Source organism: Anser anser (genome assembly GCF_964211835.1).
Source record: "Anser anser genome assembly, chromosome: 10".
NCBI classification, from domain to species: Eukaryota; Metazoa; Chordata; class Aves; order Anseriformes; family Anatidae; genus Anser; species Anser anser.
In genome coordinates this window covers 1,533,096-1,550,846 of record NC_139730.1, presented here as the reverse complement: position 1 = coordinate 1,550,846, position 17,751 = coordinate 1,533,096, and the positions used below count along the sequence as shown (strand labels likewise).

Here is a 17,751-nt window from a genome sequence, read left to right as displayed (position 1 = left end):
TCTACTGCCTGGATAATTCCCTGCCTAGCTTGTAGCCTGCTGCTTTCGTTCCCACCTCGCCTGGAGACGAGGAGCTAAAATGGCTAAAACGCTACTTTTTCTGAATGTTGCCTCTCATCTCCGGCGGTGGGGAACCTTAGAAAAGAGACCAAAAGCCTGTGTCTCACCGCTGGTGCAAACCCCGTGTTAGCAAGGGTGTGCAAGGGGGTGCAAGGGTGCAGGGCCCGGCCTTTGGGCAGCGTGGCCGGGTCGCTTTGCTCCGTGCTGGGAAGAGGAAATGGGATCAGACTGCCCACGTTTCTTCCTGCACCAGCGACCTCTTAGCGGTTGTTTGTCCCCAGCCTGTGGGGGTCCTCGGGCACCCAGCCCCACGGGATTTAGGGGACACCCGCCTCCCCAGTCGCCCTGTGCATCCGAGTGCCCTTCACCCAGGGAACAGGACCGAGAGCTCCGGGGCAGAGCGGAGGGCTCTGGCAGCGACCGGGGGGATAGGGGGGGGCACAGCCGTGGCCCCCCCATCCCTCGGGGGGCTGCTCTGCGCGGGTGGGGGGGGGTGGAGGGATGGGGGGGGTGCGTAGCAGGTGCTCACCTCCCCCCCCCCCCCAAATCAAGGGGAGGTTTGGCTGTCAAGGAGTTAACCCCCGGGGGCCTTCCCCTCCTCGCCCGCTCCCCCCGGCCGCCCCCCCCCCGCTGCCAGCCGGGCCCCGCCAGCGCCGTCAGCCCGGGGGCGGGGGCTGGCCCCGGCCGCTGCCTGCAGCCGAGCTCCGCGGGGAGAAAGCGGCGGCGGCTCGGGGCGGGGGAAACGAGGAAAAAAAAAAAAAAAAAAAAGGAAAAAAAAGAAAACCGCCACCTTCCTGTATTTTTTTTCCATTTTTTTTTCTTTTTTTTTTTTCCCCCTTTTTTTTTTTTTTCTTTCGGTTCCCTCCCCCCCCCCTCCCCGACAGCTCGCTCGCCCTGCTCGCCTTCCTGCATGACTGTCACCGAGGTAAGGAGCTGTGTGTCCGTCCGTCCGTCCGTCCGTCCCCCCCCCCCCAACCCCTCCCGGGGGATGCTGCGCCCGTTCCCACGCCCCGCCGGCCGCCAGGTGCCGGCACCGGGGATCGCGGACCGGGGCCCGGGGGGGGGGCTCCCGGTGGCTCCCGGCTCTCGGCCCCGGGCGGCTCTGCTGCATTTTTAACCCTTGGAGCAGCGCCCGTAGGGGGGGGGGGGGGACACGGCCGGGTGGGGGGGGAGCTGCGGGCACCCCGCAACGCTCGGAGCCCTACAGGTGGCTGCGGGGCCGGGGGGGGGGGGCAGGGAGGGGATGGGGATGGGGGGGAGCCCGGGCTGGAAGGGGATGGGGGAGATGGGGGAGAGTCCCCCCATCCGAGCATCCCAGCCCTGGGAGCGAGGCGGGGGGGTCCCGGTCCCCAAACTGCCCCGAGAGCAGCCCCTGCACCAGTCCGGAGGCTCGGCCCCCCCCCCCCAGCCCTGCTGCGGGGAAGGGTCGGGGTGCCCGGGGGCTGCCCCCCGGTTCTGGCCCTGCTCACGGTGCTGGGGAGCTGCAAGTGTCCCCCCCCGGCCTGCTGCAGGCTCAGGGTGCTGTGCTGGGGGGTGGTGGTGCTGGGGGGCACAGAGCATCCTGGGCATTGCTGGGGGGGGCACGGAGCACCCAGAGGCATTACTGGGGGGGCACAGAGTGTCCTGGGCATTGCTGGGGGGGCACAGGGCATCCCCAGCATTGCTGGGGTATGGTGGTGCTGGGGGGCACACAGCACCCCGTGCCATTTCCGTGCCTGGGGAGAGCGGCTGGCCCAGCGGGGAGCGGAGTGGTCCAAGCTGGACCCTCGTGGCCCAAGCCCCACCGGCAGGAGGTGGCCGTGCGATGAGGCTGGGGGCTCACAGGCTCCTCAAGGGGATGCCCCGAGCGAGGAACCCCCTGGGTGCACAGCACTGGTCGGGGCTCTGGTGTGGCCCGAAGGGGCCGGGCACGGGCAGTGCTGGGCCAGGGCAACGCCACCAGCCCCGGGCAGCCCCCGCCGAGCACCGAGGATGGAGCCGCTTTCTGCAGCGCGCTCTGTTCAGGGCCCAGACAAAGCCTCTGCCTGCTGCAATAGATGTTGGCAATGTGCGGTGCTGAGCTCACTGCCCTGGTGCATGCTCCCGGGGGGAGCAGCAGCCGAGCCCCACTTGCTGCCTGTCACCCCCCCCCCCGTGCCACCCTCCCTGCCAGGAGGGGACACGGTGGGGACACATGTGTTGGCACCAGCGTGCCCAGGACATGGCAGCTCCCTGCCGAGGAGCCTGAAGCAGCTCCAGGGCTGGTGTTGGTGCGTGCCCAGGTGAAGAGAGGAGGAATTGCTCCCCTGCTCCTCGCTCCTTGGCAGACAACTTGCATTTTGCCTGCTCCGCTCGTGCTGGGCGGTCACCGGTGTTTTGGTCCATTCTTGGCTATTTCCATGCGCGCCGTGCTGCGTCGTGCTGCCCCGAGGTCCCCGCCGGCCGGACAAACCCGGCAGCAATTGTGGAAGGAAAAACACTTCCAGCCCTTCTGGGTGCTGAGAGGGGGATTGATGGGCTGGCCCAAAAGGTCACTCGGGTTAAAAGAACTGCGAACCTGCTGGTATTAAAGTGTCACGGACCCAAGCCAGGCTGATCAATTTGTAGCGCTTGTTAACAGTTGTGATTTTTTTTTTCTTTCTCCTGAGTGTAAAGAGATTTATTCGGAGCTACATTGAAAAAAGGCCAGGCTGTGAGGAGAGCGTGTTCAGGAGTACGGGGAAGGATGCTGCTGCGGTTTTCAGGGACCAGAGGTGTATACTGGGCTGATCTGTACTGCGTGCGCCGAGTACACTTCTGCTAAAGCCCTGTAAAGCCCTAAGACACCCCGTGGGTTTTATTCCCTGCAATATGGACTGTCTTTGGAAGCTATTAGCAGGGCCCTGAAGGTGCCATGGCATCGGTGCAGGTTGGGAGCCAGGCCCCAGCTCTGCAGTGACAAAAGTGTCCTGAGCCCATGGCACCCTCCTGGGCACGAGGCTGGCACGGAGACGTGGAAGGGGAATAAAGCAGCACGGGCACCTGTGGGACAGGAGATGCCTTTTCGGTGTGGTTTTGGCTGCTGGCAGGGAGCTGGCAGCCAAGGTGCTCTGGGGGATGGCTCTGGAGCGTTTGGGAACTGGGAATTGTGCCTGTCCCCATGGGAGGAGAGCCTCAGGGCTCCCCACAGCTGCCCAGGAGCAGGTGTCTGAGTCCCAGCGCCGGCCGCAGCCCCCAGCGCGGCAGGGACAGTCCCACGCCGTGTTCCTACAACAGCTCCCGTGCTGGGGCCACTTCCCAGCAGCTGCTGCAAACAGTGGCAGTGGGAACGGTTTTACAACCCTGGCAAACATTCCTGAGCAATTCGCGTCTAGAGGAGAACAGATAGGTCCAGGTGCCCAGCGCCAGGTAGAGCTAGCTCAGCGCACGCCCGAGGCGTGGGGACACAGAAAGCTTTTCTTGGAGCCTGGGGGCCGGGGGAAGGCGAGGAGGGGGCCGAGAAGCGCTGTCAGGATGCGAAGCGAGCTGGTTTCGTTCGCATCCTGAGCCGCCCCCTCCCCTCCCACGGCGAGGAATGCAAGCGAGCGCGCCGCATCCCCAGACCTCGCTCTGCCGTGGGAGTTTCCTACCCAGGAGAGTTGAGTCAGGTTATAAATAGGATGGAGAAGGGCAGATTGCAAGGCGAAAAGAGCCCACTCCTCCCGCTCGGGGATCTGCCCGAACGCTGTGAGGCCTCCTGTGCATCACTGAGTTATCGCATCGTGCTCCGTGCCGTGCCGTGCCGTGCTCCCCAGCACCAGCTCTGCTTTCTCCGGGCCCTGCAGTCAGATCCAGCAAAGCGATGGATGGCCTTCAGCTGAGACTTGCTCCAGGAGTCAGGGGCAAATTCATCCCTGCTGCAGCTCAGCTGGCTTAGGGGGGGTCTGGGCCACAGGTTTGGGATCCGTTGCGTGCAAGCAGGAAAACAGGCCAAACCCATTATGTATAAAGAGAAGGGCCCATGCCACAAAGCCAAACAAATCTGCTAGCAGCAGCAACGCACGGAGAGCGCCTCTCCCCCAGACGCAGCCCGACATCTGTCTCCACTTCAGGGACCTGCTGTGCCCTCGGGACGCGGCCGTGCTCCGCCGGGGTGCGAGGGACAACGGCACCCACCAGGCTGCTGGGACCAGGCCCCTGGCAGGAAACGGAAGGAGAGGAATACTTGGGAAGCAGATTTTGCCAAACTCGCCTGGTATTTTGCCCGGAGCTGCGTGTTCGCTTGATAAAGCTGCCAGCAGGGATGCGTGACACTGACCCCCGTGTTCATTAAGGGGCAAAGCTCGCATAAAAGCAAGCGAGGAGTTAGCTGTGGGAGCAGCAAAACGCTGTCTGCCGGGCATGGGTTTTGCAGCAAGTGGAGCGTTGCTGGAGGGCTGGGCTTTGCTGGGGCTGGGTGAACAATTCTGCGCCCTGGATGACCGGGGCTGGTGTGGTGCGGTGCTTCCAGCTCCTGCCCATCGCCAGAGGCTGTTCCCAAAGAATAATTAACCATGAACACAAATTAACAGGGGCCCAAGGGAGTCTTAATTCGGGAAATACAGTTTTAAAACGACTGGAGGCTTTTCTAAAGGGCACGGTTTAGAAAGGATGCAGTCTGGGAGGTCCTGTGGCATGCACTAGACAGAATTATCCGATGGGCTCCTCTGGTTTATTATCTATTAATTGGTATTAGTCATCAAGCTACGCTGCTTAGATAACAGCTCATCCTCTTAGTTCACTGAGTAGATGAAGCCAAAACCAAAAACCCGGAGAGGAAATTGCGTCCGTGGCCTGTCGTGATCAAAAATGGTAAAGAAGCGACGCAGCCAGACATGGTCAAGCAGTAATTATTACCTCAGGGCCCGTGGGAGGTTGTGGCTACGGCACCACGGAGGTGCTGGCCCTGGTGGCCCCGTCCTCTGCCGTGCCACTAAGGGCAGGTCTAGTGTCTGGGGCAAGTGCTGAGCCCACGGAAAAGCTGGTTGCTGGTTCGATCGATACAAAGCTTGATTGAAGGCAGCGGGCCATGTTATCAGGCAAAATGGCTTTGCGGAAAACAGGCTTTGGGCAGCGCAGCTTGACTTCTTTTCTGGAGAACTGACTGGGGAAGTCTTCTCCGGACGGTCACTAAACCCAAATTTAGGGCAGTGCTGCGTGTGCTCTGGGTGATGGTGCTTGGGGATCGGCGCCAAATCATATCAATAAGCCTCGTGTTAAAGGAAGTAGGTGCAGGCTAACCAACATATGCAGCAAGTAGATTAATGGGATTTGTTACTGCATGGGGTTTTGCTAATGGCTTTCGGGGCAGAGCTCTCTGCCTCTTGCTGTCTCGGAATCAAGGCTGGAGAATATTTTTAGTTGAGATTCAGCGATGCGGTGCCTGGAAAACCCTCGTGTGTTTGTGCTGCCCAGGCTTTGCTCGGAAATAGGGAACTGTGCACAAGGACCGGGGCAGGTGCGGTGCTGGGAGCCGTGGAGGAGCTGTTCTGCAGCGTGCGGGTGGCGGAGATCCCATAACGGTGCCTGGGGCCACGGCTGGAAGGAGGGAACAGCTGGGGTGGGAGCCGAACAGGGCTGTCGGTACGGGACTGCTAATAAAGCACAAATAATAAGGAGCACTCAAACAATGTTCGCTAATCTTCGGCTTTGCTGGGATTTCTGGGGGTTGGGAGCAAGCATAACGGACCGCTTTGAGTCTAAAAATGGAAGCTCCCCATTTCCAGAAGCATTACTCTCATCAAAGGCAACTTAACTGGCCCGCGGCTTTTTAATGAGTTTTAATTGTGATTCAATGCAGCATTAATCTGGAGCTTTACTACTGCCCGGCTGCGGCCAGCAGGCTCGCTCGCTGTAATTCATACCGTGCAGAATGCGACGCGGGGTCACCCCCACCCCCCTTCTCCTTTTCATGGAAATTTTATCAAATGATGAATAGTTCAATTCATTATCCAGCTAGCAGAGAGCTCGAAGTAGTCGGATCCTGGATTCCTATCTCCCAAGTCAGTGTGTAATTACCGAAATCTGGCAGCAGGCAAAACCTACGTGACGGGGCCAGCTGCTAGAGTCCCCCACAAATCTGTGAATCGAATCTTTCACCGTCTGGAAGGGAACCAGCGCGGAGCTCGGCTCCCAGAAATCTTCCTCTCCTTTGTTCCTCACCAAGCCGTTAGCAAAGCCACTTGGGCCCGCTCCGCAGGGCCTCGAGCATTGCTGGGACCCGGCAGCAAAACCTCGGGCAGGCGGCGGAGCGGCCCTGACACCACTTGTACTGGAGAAATTGGGGGAAATAGGGCAAAACCCTGCAGGCCTGAGCCTGGATTTGGGCCCTGCTGTGGAAGACGGGTGATGAGCAGAGCAGGGACCATGCTGGAGGACAGGGACAGGCTCATCCCCGGGACATGAGGCCCCAGGCTGCCCTGCAGTGTGGTCCCAGCCTCATCCCAGCCACAGCCACGAGGATGTGGCTCTCTCCCCCTTCACGTGGTGGTTTTCCCCTGACACCCCCCTGTCCTGGTCCCTTCTCCGAGGGGGGCCCTTCTCTGCTGGGGCCCTATGGAAACCCCCTCAACCCTCTCCGCGCCCTGTGCTGACTGTTGTCCCTGCTGGGGACGGGGGGACAGCAGCGCTGGGCATTGCGGAGTGAATGCGGTTTGGATTTGCTGTTTTGGGTTTACACGCCTGGTGGTGCCCGGGGTGCTTGCGGGGTTGCCCATGCCAGGCAATCCGTGTGGTTTTAGCTCTGTAGCCGGGGCAGAAGGCAGTATTTAAACCAGCTTCTGCCATGGGGAATGGCTGCAGGCTCCAGCCCCGTGCTTCGCTGCGATTGCACTGCTGGTGGGGAACTGGGAGGGGGCCGGGGGGCGGCGGGCGCTGCTCTAACGGGGCTGTCCCTTTCCTGCAGGGCCCAGGAGCCTCTCCCTGAGCCCCGAGCCAGAAGCTGGGTGTCAGGAGGTGCCCGGCGAGCCCGCGGAGCAGAGCTCAGGTGAGGAGCCCTCGCTGTGCCCGCGCCGAGCCAGGCCCCGGGGGGGCATCGAGGATGGAAACAGCTCGATTTTGTTAAAAAGGTCCTGCTGAGGGCTTGTTCCTGCCCGAACAAGGAGGCTCCGTGTGGTTCCCGTGGCTGGTTCCCCCCCCAGGGCCGTGCACAAGGCCGGGTCTGTGAGCAGCGCGCTCGCCCCCGGCGCGGGCTGGCAGCGGGGGGGCCGCGGGACACGGCCTTGGTGCCTCCCACGTCCCTGCCCCGGCGCTGGCACTTCCCAGCTGGCCAGGAAATTTCTGAGGCCTGAAATATTTAGAAGATAGCGTTTGTTTGCCTTTCTTTCTTTTTTTTTTTTTTTTTTTTTTAATCCTTTTCTCCTCTGGAAAACTTTTGGCTCCTCGCTGGGACAAACTTCCAACAAACTCTTGCAGCCGTACAGGCTGTCCAGGACCACGGCACAAATACCTGGAGACATGAGGGGAGCCGGGGGGCTGCGCGGGGAACCCTTCGGTGTCCTCAGGCAGGAAACACCACGCGGCAGCGACGTGCCCGACCTGCTCGCCGCCGCAGCATCTTCCTGCTTTAGAAAACCATCATTTCCCTTCATGAATAAGTTTCTGTGGTTCATTTCCCATACGAAGCTGGGGCTTAGCAAGGACTTTTTCAGGCTGCTGCGTATGTAGAAATGTCAGTGCTCCTGTGGTCCTTTTTCCACCCCAGTCCTTCAGCATCTTCCCAGCCGGTTTCTCACCCGCAGGGCCCAGCAGCCGCCCTTCTCCCCCCTTCCCCAGTTATTTCATACCCATGCGTGTGATGTTTCACCTCTTTATAATAAAAATCTGGTGAATTTAGGGGTGTTGGATTTATGGCGTCCTCCCATCGGAGGCTTTCTCTTGGCACAGTGGTAGCCCCACTCACTCTTCCTAAATGCGGCTGGGAAGCCTGTTGTGACCGAGTCCCTGCCTCAGTCTTCTTGGGGACATGTGGCACGGTTTGCTGATGCCGGTGTGAGATCTGCTTCGTTACCCGCTCATCTAAACACGTGAAAAAGAGATTTCAGACTCTCCAAGTTTCTTAAAAAGCTCTCAAGCTGAGAACGAGCGTGCAATATTCTTGCCCAGAGGAAATGCTGTTCCAAGGAGCTGCAAGCTCTGCAAAAGGAGGGCGAAATCCCATGCTCAGCGCGGGTGACCCGGGGCAGCTCCGGGGGCCCAGAGGTGCTGGCCCGGGAGCTCAGCCCCCCCCGGCCCTTTGTTCTCCATCAAAATGTTTCCGCTGGCTTCGCAGGGTGGGAAGGAGTTGGGAAACAGAGTGGGAGGAAAAGCAGGCTTGTTTACATGATTTATCGGCGAGCATGAGCCTTGCATTTCTTCTCAGCACGTGGGCCCGGGAGACGCGGCGAGGTTTGTTTTGCCTCCCCCAGAAAGCTTCCTGGGGGAAAAACAGCCCCAAACGGGGCCCCTGCTGATAGGGAAGCAGCTGCAGCCGCTGCCTTGAGCCCCGGCACCGAGCTTTTTGTGGTCTGGGACGTGGGGGGGCCGCCTGAAGTGCCCCGAGTTTTGCAGCCCCATTGCCACCAGGATGCTTTGGGGCTGACCCCGTTGCACGGAGTGTCCCTTTGTCTTGTCCCCCTCCCATGGCATCCTCGGGCTCACACCATGATGTGGGGACCTCGGGGGAGATGGGGTGCCAAGGGCACCAGCAGGGCTTGATCCAGGATTTGAGTGCACAGCACCAAACATCATCCAGCCCCGAGGAGGGATGGGGACAGGAGGTGACAGCCCGGCCTGGGGGGGTCTGGCCTCGCCTGGGGCTTGTTTCCCCCAGCGTGGGGGGCAGAGGGGCTCTTCCCCTGCAGCCAGCGGGCTCTGGGAAGGAGAAATCTTTGACAAGTTGAACTCAGGGGAAAACCCAGGCACTTCCTTCCAGACTGGAAAAACCTCAGCTGGCAGATACCGCCTCAGAAATGGTCGTCTGTCTTTTGTCCTTTGTTTAGACCCCGTTAATGGGACAAATCCTTAATATTTGTCAGATGGGCCTCCCCAGCCTCTCCTCTGCCTGCCTGTTGCGCCAGTACTGACACCATCGCAGCACCTAGAAATGGGATGTGCGGATGCTGATGTGTGTGGGGATGTACACGGGGATGATGATGTGCACGGGAACTCGGTACCCGTGGTGCCAGCCCGCCTGGGAATGAGGCAGCCAGGCCACATCAGCGCTGGCACTCGTGCTTTGCAAGGCAATTCCATCCATAACCTCATCTTTGGCTACAGCAAATGCAAAACCCTGCAATAAGGGCACTGCAAATTCAGCACCAAACCCCATTTTTATTTATTTGTTTTAATGCAACATTAAGCCAAGGCGTGCCCTGTGGATACAGCTGCTGCTGCGAGCCTGTTTTATAGGAGACTGCTCTTTCTCGAGGCGCTGCTCGGTGCATTTATTCCGGTGTTTCTCGGAGCCCCCAGGTGTTTCCTGAGGCTGGACGCAGAGCTAAATCCCCCCCAGCTGCTCCCTGCTGCTCCAGGTGCTCGTGCTGTCAGCCAGATGTGTCCATGAGGAGGAAACAAGGAGCTCTGCTGGCTCCTGTAGGATTTGGGGTCCCCAAAGTGTCACGAGTGGCTCGGTGGGCTGTCCCCTGCTCCATGGACTGTGTATGTGTGGGGACAGGGAAAATAGGACCTGTCCTCAGTGGGATAAACATGCACGAGCCTGTGGCTGGCTGGGACAGCTTCTTCCCAAGGAGGAGACTCTTTCCTTGAACATTTATTACTAATTTGGGACGCAAATAACGGCGTGGTGGGGGCTCGGTGGGATCCTGCTGCCGGGGGCTGCTCCGAGGGGCGAGCAGTGAGCTGTGGCCACCAGCCCGTGCTGGCCGTCCCACAACCCGCCTCGTCAGCCCCTTCATCCAAAGGTCAAGTGCTTCTTGTGCTGAGCACTCCCAGCCCGAATCCTAGGACCGAGACCTTTGAAATTGTGCAATTTTAGAAATTTGCTTCGCGGCAGCACGCTAACCAGCTTTTCCCTTGGTGAGACCTGCCTTATCTGGCGCCAGCTGCACCGGATTTTTGCATGCACCCCAAAACGTTCCCCCTTTTTGCGTTTTCCCCATTAAGGGGCATGTCCTGGCGCAGGGCTCGGGGCCGGGGCTGGCGGTGCTCCGGGGGTATGGGGCACGAGCAGCTGGCTCTGTAGCGGGGTTTTTGGGCAGGTTCACGAGCACCTTGACGGGCTGTGAGTCAGGGAGTGCGCCTACCGGCTGCCACGTGCACGTGGCAGGGATGGAAACTCTTTGTGCTGGAATCGCTTTGTTCTCCGGGGGAGCGTAGGCGGCACCGTGCGCTTCTCCTCAAAGGTGGCGGGGGGCTGCCGGCCCCGGGGGGGGGGGTCAGCACAGCACCGGCGCTGGTGGGGCTGGGCACGAATTGCCCGAGAGCATCCCCCTGGGGGCAGAGGGGCCGGATCCTGCCACATGCTGGACCCCTGTGCAGGGTGGCTTCACCCCTGGGTGAGCAGCTGGGGGGGGGTCCGGGATGCTCGCTGACACCTAAAGCCCCCCCCAGCTCTGCCCCCAGGGGCGGGCAGGGTTTGTGTGTTTGCTTGTCTGCGCCCCCCCCGGGGGCCGGTGAATTGAATGTTTTTGCTTTCCCTCTCTGCACAGAGCTCTTGTCGAGTCAATGAGAGACCTCCACAAGTCTAGCGTGCTGGGAAGCAAGCACGGCAGCCTGGTGAGTGTCCCGCGCGGGGCATTTGGATAAGGCTGTGACAGACGCAGCGGGGCCAAACCGAGCCCTGGGCCCTCGGCACAAAAGAGAAATCATTTAATTTACACCCGAGGCTCAGCATTGCTCAGCCCGGCTGATTTTGCACCGTACAGGGGCTGCAGTCGTGCCTCGGTCCAAGCATGGCTCTGCGATGATCCCGAGCCCGGATTTTGGGCCGTGGTGGGGCAGCCCCACGGACGCGTGCTGCTCTCGGTGGCGGAGGTGTTACTGCAGCGAGGAACGGGATGTGCCTAAACCTTAAATCTCGCTGAGCCTCGTTAGCATGAAAGCCGTTAATGTGAACAAAAGCTGCTCTCAAGGTTGAATTGAGCAGCATCGGAGCACTGAAGAGATTAAAACCAGCGTTTGCTTGGCTCTAATCTAATGTGCATGGAACAATCAGCGTTTGATGACTAATTTTGGCAATGCCGGGGATCTTAGCGAAATAGCGCTGCTTAATTTCAAGCTTTTCCTTAGGGAGCGGATTCCAGCACCACAGACCCCACCTGTATGCTTTGCCCTCACGCTGCTCGGGCACCCAGCGGGTCCCATCCTCCAGGTCCGGAGGAGCCTGGGCCGGCACCTGCCCTGCCCTGATCCGCATCCTGCCCGGGCTCCTCCTGCTTGTGCATTTCCCCCTTCCCAAATGGTAAAAATACCATTTTTTATTTTTTTTTTATTTTTCCATTTGCCACCACTGATTTATTGGTCTTGGGTCTTGGGGGCCACAGCAGGGTCGTGCCCAACCCACAGGGGCACGATGGCTGTGTCCAGAAAGGCACATGCTGATGTGCTTGGGCGCTGACACGGGGTCTTTCCCCTCCGAATTAAGCCCCGGTGAGCAGTTTTGCTATTTCCTTCCCTGCTCCCCACGTACAAGCAGCGAGGAGTGTCCCCGGGCAGGGGACGGGGACGCGGCGGCTGCGTGCTGCCTGGAAATGAAGCCATCTCCCTGGCTGAGAGCTGCCAGAAAGCAGCTCTTTTCTTGCCTGGTAACACTTCATTGCTGCAGCGGCCGATCGATACTCCAAATGTCAAACCCCAGCTCCGCCGACCTTCCCGGTGGAAAACAACCCTGCCCTGTGACTGCCAGGGACGTGCAGGCAGCGGGTCCGCGCTGCCTGGGAGGGCAGGGGGGGATTGGCAGCCCCCGGGGAGCCCTCTCCTGCCAGAGCTCTCCCCAGGAGCTGGGTGGGAGGCGAGCCCCGGTTTGCTCTCCTGCCCCTGGGGGACACGGTGGGGACACAGGAGCACCAGGAGGAGGCGTGGAAAGTGGCACTAATGGGCTTTCGGAAAGGCACCGTCTCCTGGAGCGCCACAAAGCCCCTCGTGAAAGCCCCAGATACTCTAGGCTTGACAAGGCGGTTGCCAGGCTTTCTTTTTCCCAGCACAATTCCTTCGTGCGACGATTTTCTTGGGGACTGAAAAGGTTTTCCTCGGGAGCTGAAAGCAGCGCTCTCCCTTCAAAAAACCTCTCTGAGCGCGCGGAGACGCTACGTGCCATTGCAAAAACCCTCGTGGCTGCTCCGAGTCCCCCGGCCCCTTCCCACCCACAGCAGCCAGAGGGAAGGGGCTCAGGGGGGGGGGGGGGGCATCGCCACAGCCCCCGCTCCCTGCAGGTGAAAGCAGAACTTCATTTCCCTGACAGCTCCCATCACGGAGGCCGATTAAGCAGTACTATATAAAGGAAGCGGAGATTTTTAAGGGATTACAGCACCCTTTGCTGGGTGGCTGCCTATTGCAGCGTCAGGGGCTCTTTGCGCAAGCTCTCCTTCCCCGGCTGCTGTTGCCAAGACTCCCGATGCTTGAAAAGATGCATTTAAAAATAAACACATTGAGACAAGAGCTGTGTCCTGCTGCTGCTGGTAGGCAAAGGCTGGAGCTGCCAGGAGATCAGAAACGCGGCCAAGCAGGGGCTGGGCTTTTGCTGCTTGTTTCCTTTCCCCAGGCGAGCCGCAGTTGCCGTTCCCAGGGTGACCGAGGGGTTTTGTGCGCCACCAGCCGCGGCGCCCACGGCTTGGATCCGCTCTGCCAGCTGACGTGGGGCTGGAGGGGGCACCCCTGGCACATCACCTCCAGAACGGCTTTTCATCCTAGAGAAAAGCCTGGAAAACAGGAGGAAAAAAATAGTTCTTTGTGTGTTGGTTTTTCTTTTTTTTTGTTTTTTCTTTTCAATGCGACTGCTTCTGAAGCCGCTCTCTTCCATTGAACTGGAGGAGGGCCTGAGACCAGCACCCGAATAAATGCCCATTTCCCACCCTGGCATTCGCCCCCCTGCAGCCTCAGGATTTCTCTGGGCTTTGCACCCCGGGGAGCCCCCTGCGCCCCTCGCCCCCCGGGCAGCTGCAGCCATCCCTTGCTCCCCTGCCAGCCCTGTGGTACGTGATACCACTCCTGGGATAGATGTGGGGAGGAGAGGCAGGGCAGCTCCCTAAATCCTCAATGCGAGGACCAGACGATGCTGTCCGGGAGGAAAACCTGCCTGTCCTTCACCAGAGCCACGTGCTGGCGGGGGCTGCAGCCACCGACAGCTCCCCGGTGTCCGTGCCCTCATCCAGCACCGTCCCGTATGGAAAATCTCTCTCTAAGTGACCTACATTTCATGCTCCCATTCATCTGCTGCACGTATCTGCTGTTGCTGTGGGGCAGTGTCAGGGTAAGGAACTCGTGGGAGCCTGCAGAGGTGCCAGGGAACGTTGTAGGCTTCCCCCGAAGCTGCGAACGTGGGGCTCTCTGACTGCGATATTGCCCTGGGTGTCTTTCCTGACCCTCTGCTTTTCCTCTGCTTTTGAAGAACAGCACAAAAGCGATGCACTGACAAATGCCCTGAAACAAGCCAGCTCTCCTCTGGTTTTCTTCTAAAGGCTCATCTTCAATGACATCCTTTTTGCTAGAGGAAGGATGTGCGGAACAGTTTCCCTTGGCGCAGCAAGGAGCCGCCTCTTTGCTGGGCACCGTGAGCAAAAACCTCCCCAAATCTGCTCCATCCCGGCCTGGGCAGCCTCCCCCGGGAGGCAGAGCTGGGATGGAGGCTGCCCTCACTGCAGCTCCGTGGCTGCAGGGAAAGAACTGAGCTGGCCTGGCACGAACGCCCCGCGCTGCGGATGCCGTGCCCTGAGTCCGAAACGGCTCCGTGTCGCTGCTCGGAGCTCCCCAGCACGCCTATTTTCTGCTCTAGCTCCTGCTGCGAAAGAGATTTCCCCCTTCCAGTGAGGGATCTGGGGACACGCTCTTCCCCTCAAGCACTTAAACAAGCAAAACATTGCAGCCATCCCGAAAACGCTGGGGCAGGGAGGAGAATTTCTCTGCTGCCGTGTGTTCCGTGAGGCTCAGTGTTGATGCTGAACGTTGTGGCCGGGGAGGTGATTTATTGTATTGCCGTGCTTCAAAGTGCTTTATAGCGTTCTCATTTTTCTTGTAAGCTCTGCTCAACCTAAAACAAGGGAGGAGTTTTGCAATTACAGGAAGAGTCAGAGTCCAAGAATAACGCGGGGCTGCAGTGAGCACTGGAAGTGGCGGCGCATCAGTCTGATTCTGGGGGATGGATGGAAACGGCTCCGATAAATCGATAGTTCTGTTTTTTTAATGTCTCCAAGCCATTGAGAGTGAGGTGATGGAAAAATAAAATGCCATTAGCATCAGCAGAAAGTAGAGAAGTACTCAGAGAGCAGGTCTCGTAATAAAACACGCCTCGTAGGGTGGTTGATGTTGCCCCTCGCTCGGCGCGGCGCGGTGACGGGAGCCGCCTGCTTGTGGCCGGAGCTGAGCAGGAGCCGACCGGGGGCTCTGGGGCTGCCCGCGGCTTACAGCGAGCACGCAGGTGGATGGCCGGGGCTTGCTGCACGTGGGAGCTAAATTTAGCAGGGCTTTTCTGGTTCCCGGCATCCTCCGTCGCCTGGAGAGCAGCCGGCAGCAGCGCTCCCATCGGCTGCCTGAAAGGAGATCAAGCAAGGGCTTAAATTCAGGGGGAAGGAAGCAAATGCCGTGTTTCAATCTTAAGTTTTGAGGGAATTTCCCCATCCCCTGGCACACGGAGGGCTCTGCGCGTTGATGCCAGAGCGTCCATGTTGTGGCCACCTCTCCCCGTGCCCCAGGGGACATGAGGTGCTTCGCTCCCCGCAGGCACGATCCTGAGCAAAGCCCCCGGGAGGAAGCAGAAGGCAGCGGGGCCGGGGGCTGCGGCGTGGGACAGCAGCGTGGCTGCGAGGTTTTTCCAGCGTTTCCTCTCCCCTTTGTCTCCACCGAGCTGAATTCCTTCGGGGCAGGGGCTGCTTTCCTCCCCGGCTGGATTGCACAGCCCACGGGACAGGAGATTGTCCTCCTGCCGGCTAGAAACCTGCACTTGTTTGCAGCCGTTTTCCGTAGTAAAATGGCGTTTCTGGTGAAATCACAAATTTTGACTTCCCCACTTGCAAACTCTCAGCATCCCGTGCTTGCAGCATGAGGTGTGCGACCAAAAGCCCTCGGTGGGCTTTGCTTCTGCCCTGCGGCATCCACGAAACGCACAGACCTGCAGGCAGGGGCCTCACAGAGAAGGTCTGAATGCGTGTCCTGGGGAAAAACAAACGGAGGAATAAATGTTGGAATGAAATGGGAGAATAAAGCAGGTGCCTGCGTGAAGACTCAGAGTTTTCATCCGTCCAGAACTGACGCATCGCTCACAAAAATATCCAAATGGGACGACACAATGGGAAGCCAGCTCTTTTTGCTCAGACAGATTTTTTTTCCATTTTATTTCTGCACAAAAATCCTCTTGCATGGCTGCGTGCTCCCTGGGGAAGGGGTTCAGGGACCCCCCAAAGGTCAGATCCCACCAGCGCCAGGAGCACCCTCACGGACCAAGGCCAGAGGCAGCTTCCCCTGGATGCTCTCTCCCATCCATCCACGTCCCCAAATCAGCAGCGGGGGGACCTGGGGATCTCCCCCGTGGCACCAGGAGCTATTCCTGCCCCGGGAAAGCCTTGCCTGCTGCCAGAACAATAAACCTGCAGGAAATGGGGGGCCATGGGCAGCCCCCAGACGTTTCCCGAGATTCTGGTGGCGTTTCCGGGCTGCCTGCAGCCCCGGGGCCGCTGGCCGCCGTTTGCAGGAAATGCTCACGGAGGGCAAAGGAAAGAAACTGGGGAATCTCTCCAGCCAAACCCGCACTCGAGCCTATTGCTTCCTTCCGCTGCGGCGGGGGTGGGATGGAGGCTTGCCCAGTTTTTGGTGAAAGAACAAAGGGAAGAGAGAAACGGAGAAATGCTGCAATCCCCAAAGCAGCAGCGCTGCCGGGGCGGGCGGCGTGGAGGGCGCATCCACAGCCCGCCTGCAGGGCCCTGCGTTGGGGGTGAGGGGTTTCTGCAGGCTCCTCGGAGCTCGTTTGCCGTGATGCTTCGTTTGGCAGCGACTGATAAGGCTCCGTTTCTGAATGCACGAAATATCAGGAGCCCCTTTTTCCTCATGGGGCATCCTCCTGCGTGGGGATAACACCGCAAGTCATCTGAGAAATTCACTGTGGAAGTATGGAAAGAACGGCCCTTCTGGTAGATTTGGGGCTTTTTTAAAAATAGGTCTGGAGCAGAGCGGCGTGGGCAGCAGGAATGGGAGCAAAGCTTCGCCCAGGGACAGGGGAGCAACTCGAGAGCTTAAAAAAATATTAAAAGATATTTTCGTGCTTTTTTAACTTCATAAATGAGCTAATTTCGTAATGAAAGCTGGTCTGTTCAGCAAAAGGAAAACACAAAAAGCAGTGAAACTCTTGAAAGAAGCAGCCTGGGTTGTGGTCGGGGCTTTTTCTTGCCCTGCCTCGCTCTGACCGCTCGGGTAGGTTTGGCAAAGCTTCGCAGCGCTTTGTTGGACGTGAGTCTGCATTTTTCAGAGCAGAATTGTTTCCATGCAAAAAAAAACGTCTGTCTGCTCTCCTTTTGGGTTAAATCCTCAAGGATCCGCGTCCTCTTTTCTTGTGACCCAAGGACAGCCTCTGATACAGGGGGGTGCAAACCCAGCACCCTGGGCAGAGCAGGGTCCGTGCACCCACCTCCCCCTGGTGCCTTTGCGCAAGGAGAAGGGCCGAGATGCGGCCCCAGCACGGCCTCCGAAGGATGCTGCCGGTGTGTGAGCTGCTGGGGGGGGGCTGCAAAATGTGGCTGTGCTCCCAGAGCGATGCCTGGGTGCGGGGCCAAGGCAAAGCGCCGGGGCTCAGGGCTGGGGTCTGCCCAGCAGGACGCGGCCCTGCCGGCGGGCGGCTTGCTGCAGCAGGGCGCAGGATGCGGCGAGGGACGTCGGCGCAGCGGGGCTCTGCTGCTGAGGTCGGTGCTGAATCCCCCGCGTGGTTGGCCCTGCGATGCACGGGACAGGCAGGCCGAGATTTGCTGCTCGGGACTCTGACCAGTGCCCCGAACCAGGAGCTGAGCCTGCTGGTGAGCTGCTCGTAGGAGTCGAGGATGGAAATGGCACAGTTTGCAGTCCTCTTTCCTCCCGGGGAGACGCTGCAGATGATGTGCCTGTGGCCTTGGGTTTGGAGGAGTCGCTGGGTTCCTGGGCATCAGAGCAGCCCGCGGGGATGCTTCCCTGGTGCTGCCCCTTGCTGAGGGCTGCTCTCAGCAGCTGGCCCAGCGCTCGAGCGCGCATTGCACGCTTTTGTCAATGGCTGTGAAGACAGGAGCTGCGCCGAGTCCTCCAGCAGGCAATTAGCAGGGTTTGGACAGAGCCGAGTACTTGTGTTGCTCTGAGGTGGCCTGGACGCTTATGCTCTTCTGCACACTCAACGTGCGTTAAATCTTTATAGGTTTTGTCTGTAACACTAATGCTGCCATAAGGACTGTTCAGAAAAAAAATAAAAAGGGACCGAAAATGATGAAAACAGCCTGCCTTTTACTTAGAAAAAGCAAAGCAGGCAGTACAAGCGATAATGCCCTCGTTTCTGCGCATGCACGGAGGGCTCGGCTTGCTGTGGGGAAGCAGGAGGGGCTGGTGCAGCCCCTG

The 17,751-nt window shown here is 59.3% G+C and overlaps 1 protein-coding gene and 1 long non-coding RNA gene across 5 annotated transcripts in view; one reads left to right on the top strand and one right to left on the bottom strand.

Moving 5' to 3' along the window:
- The first annotated feature begins 712 nt into the window (after nt 1–712).
- The window catches only part of CORO2B (coronin 2B), a 32,441-nt gene continuing 15,402 nt past the window's right edge, over nt 713–17,751 (top strand). Inside the window, exons 1-3 of one of the 4 annotated variants that reach the window (XM_083849698.1) lie at nt 713–985; nt 6,941–7,021; nt 10,683–10,749. In XM_083849698.1, the coding sequence (XP_083705824.1) occupies nt 10,699–10,749 (51 nt within the window). In that variant the 5' untranslated portion in view covers nt 713–985; nt 6,941–7,021; nt 10,683–10,698. The remainder of the gene's footprint in view (nt 986–6,940; nt 7,022–10,682; nt 10,750–17,751) is intronic. The other 3 variants (XM_083849699.1, XM_083849701.1, XM_083849700.1) reach the window with 3 other exon arrangements.
- Nucleotides 7,354–10,671, bottom strand: LOC310904648. The gene is made up of 2 exons (XR_014588499.1): nt 8,136–10,671; nt 7,354–8,052 (listed from the first exon to the last, which is right to left on the bottom strand). It is a non-coding gene; the product is annotated as an uncharacterized lncRNA (long non-coding RNA).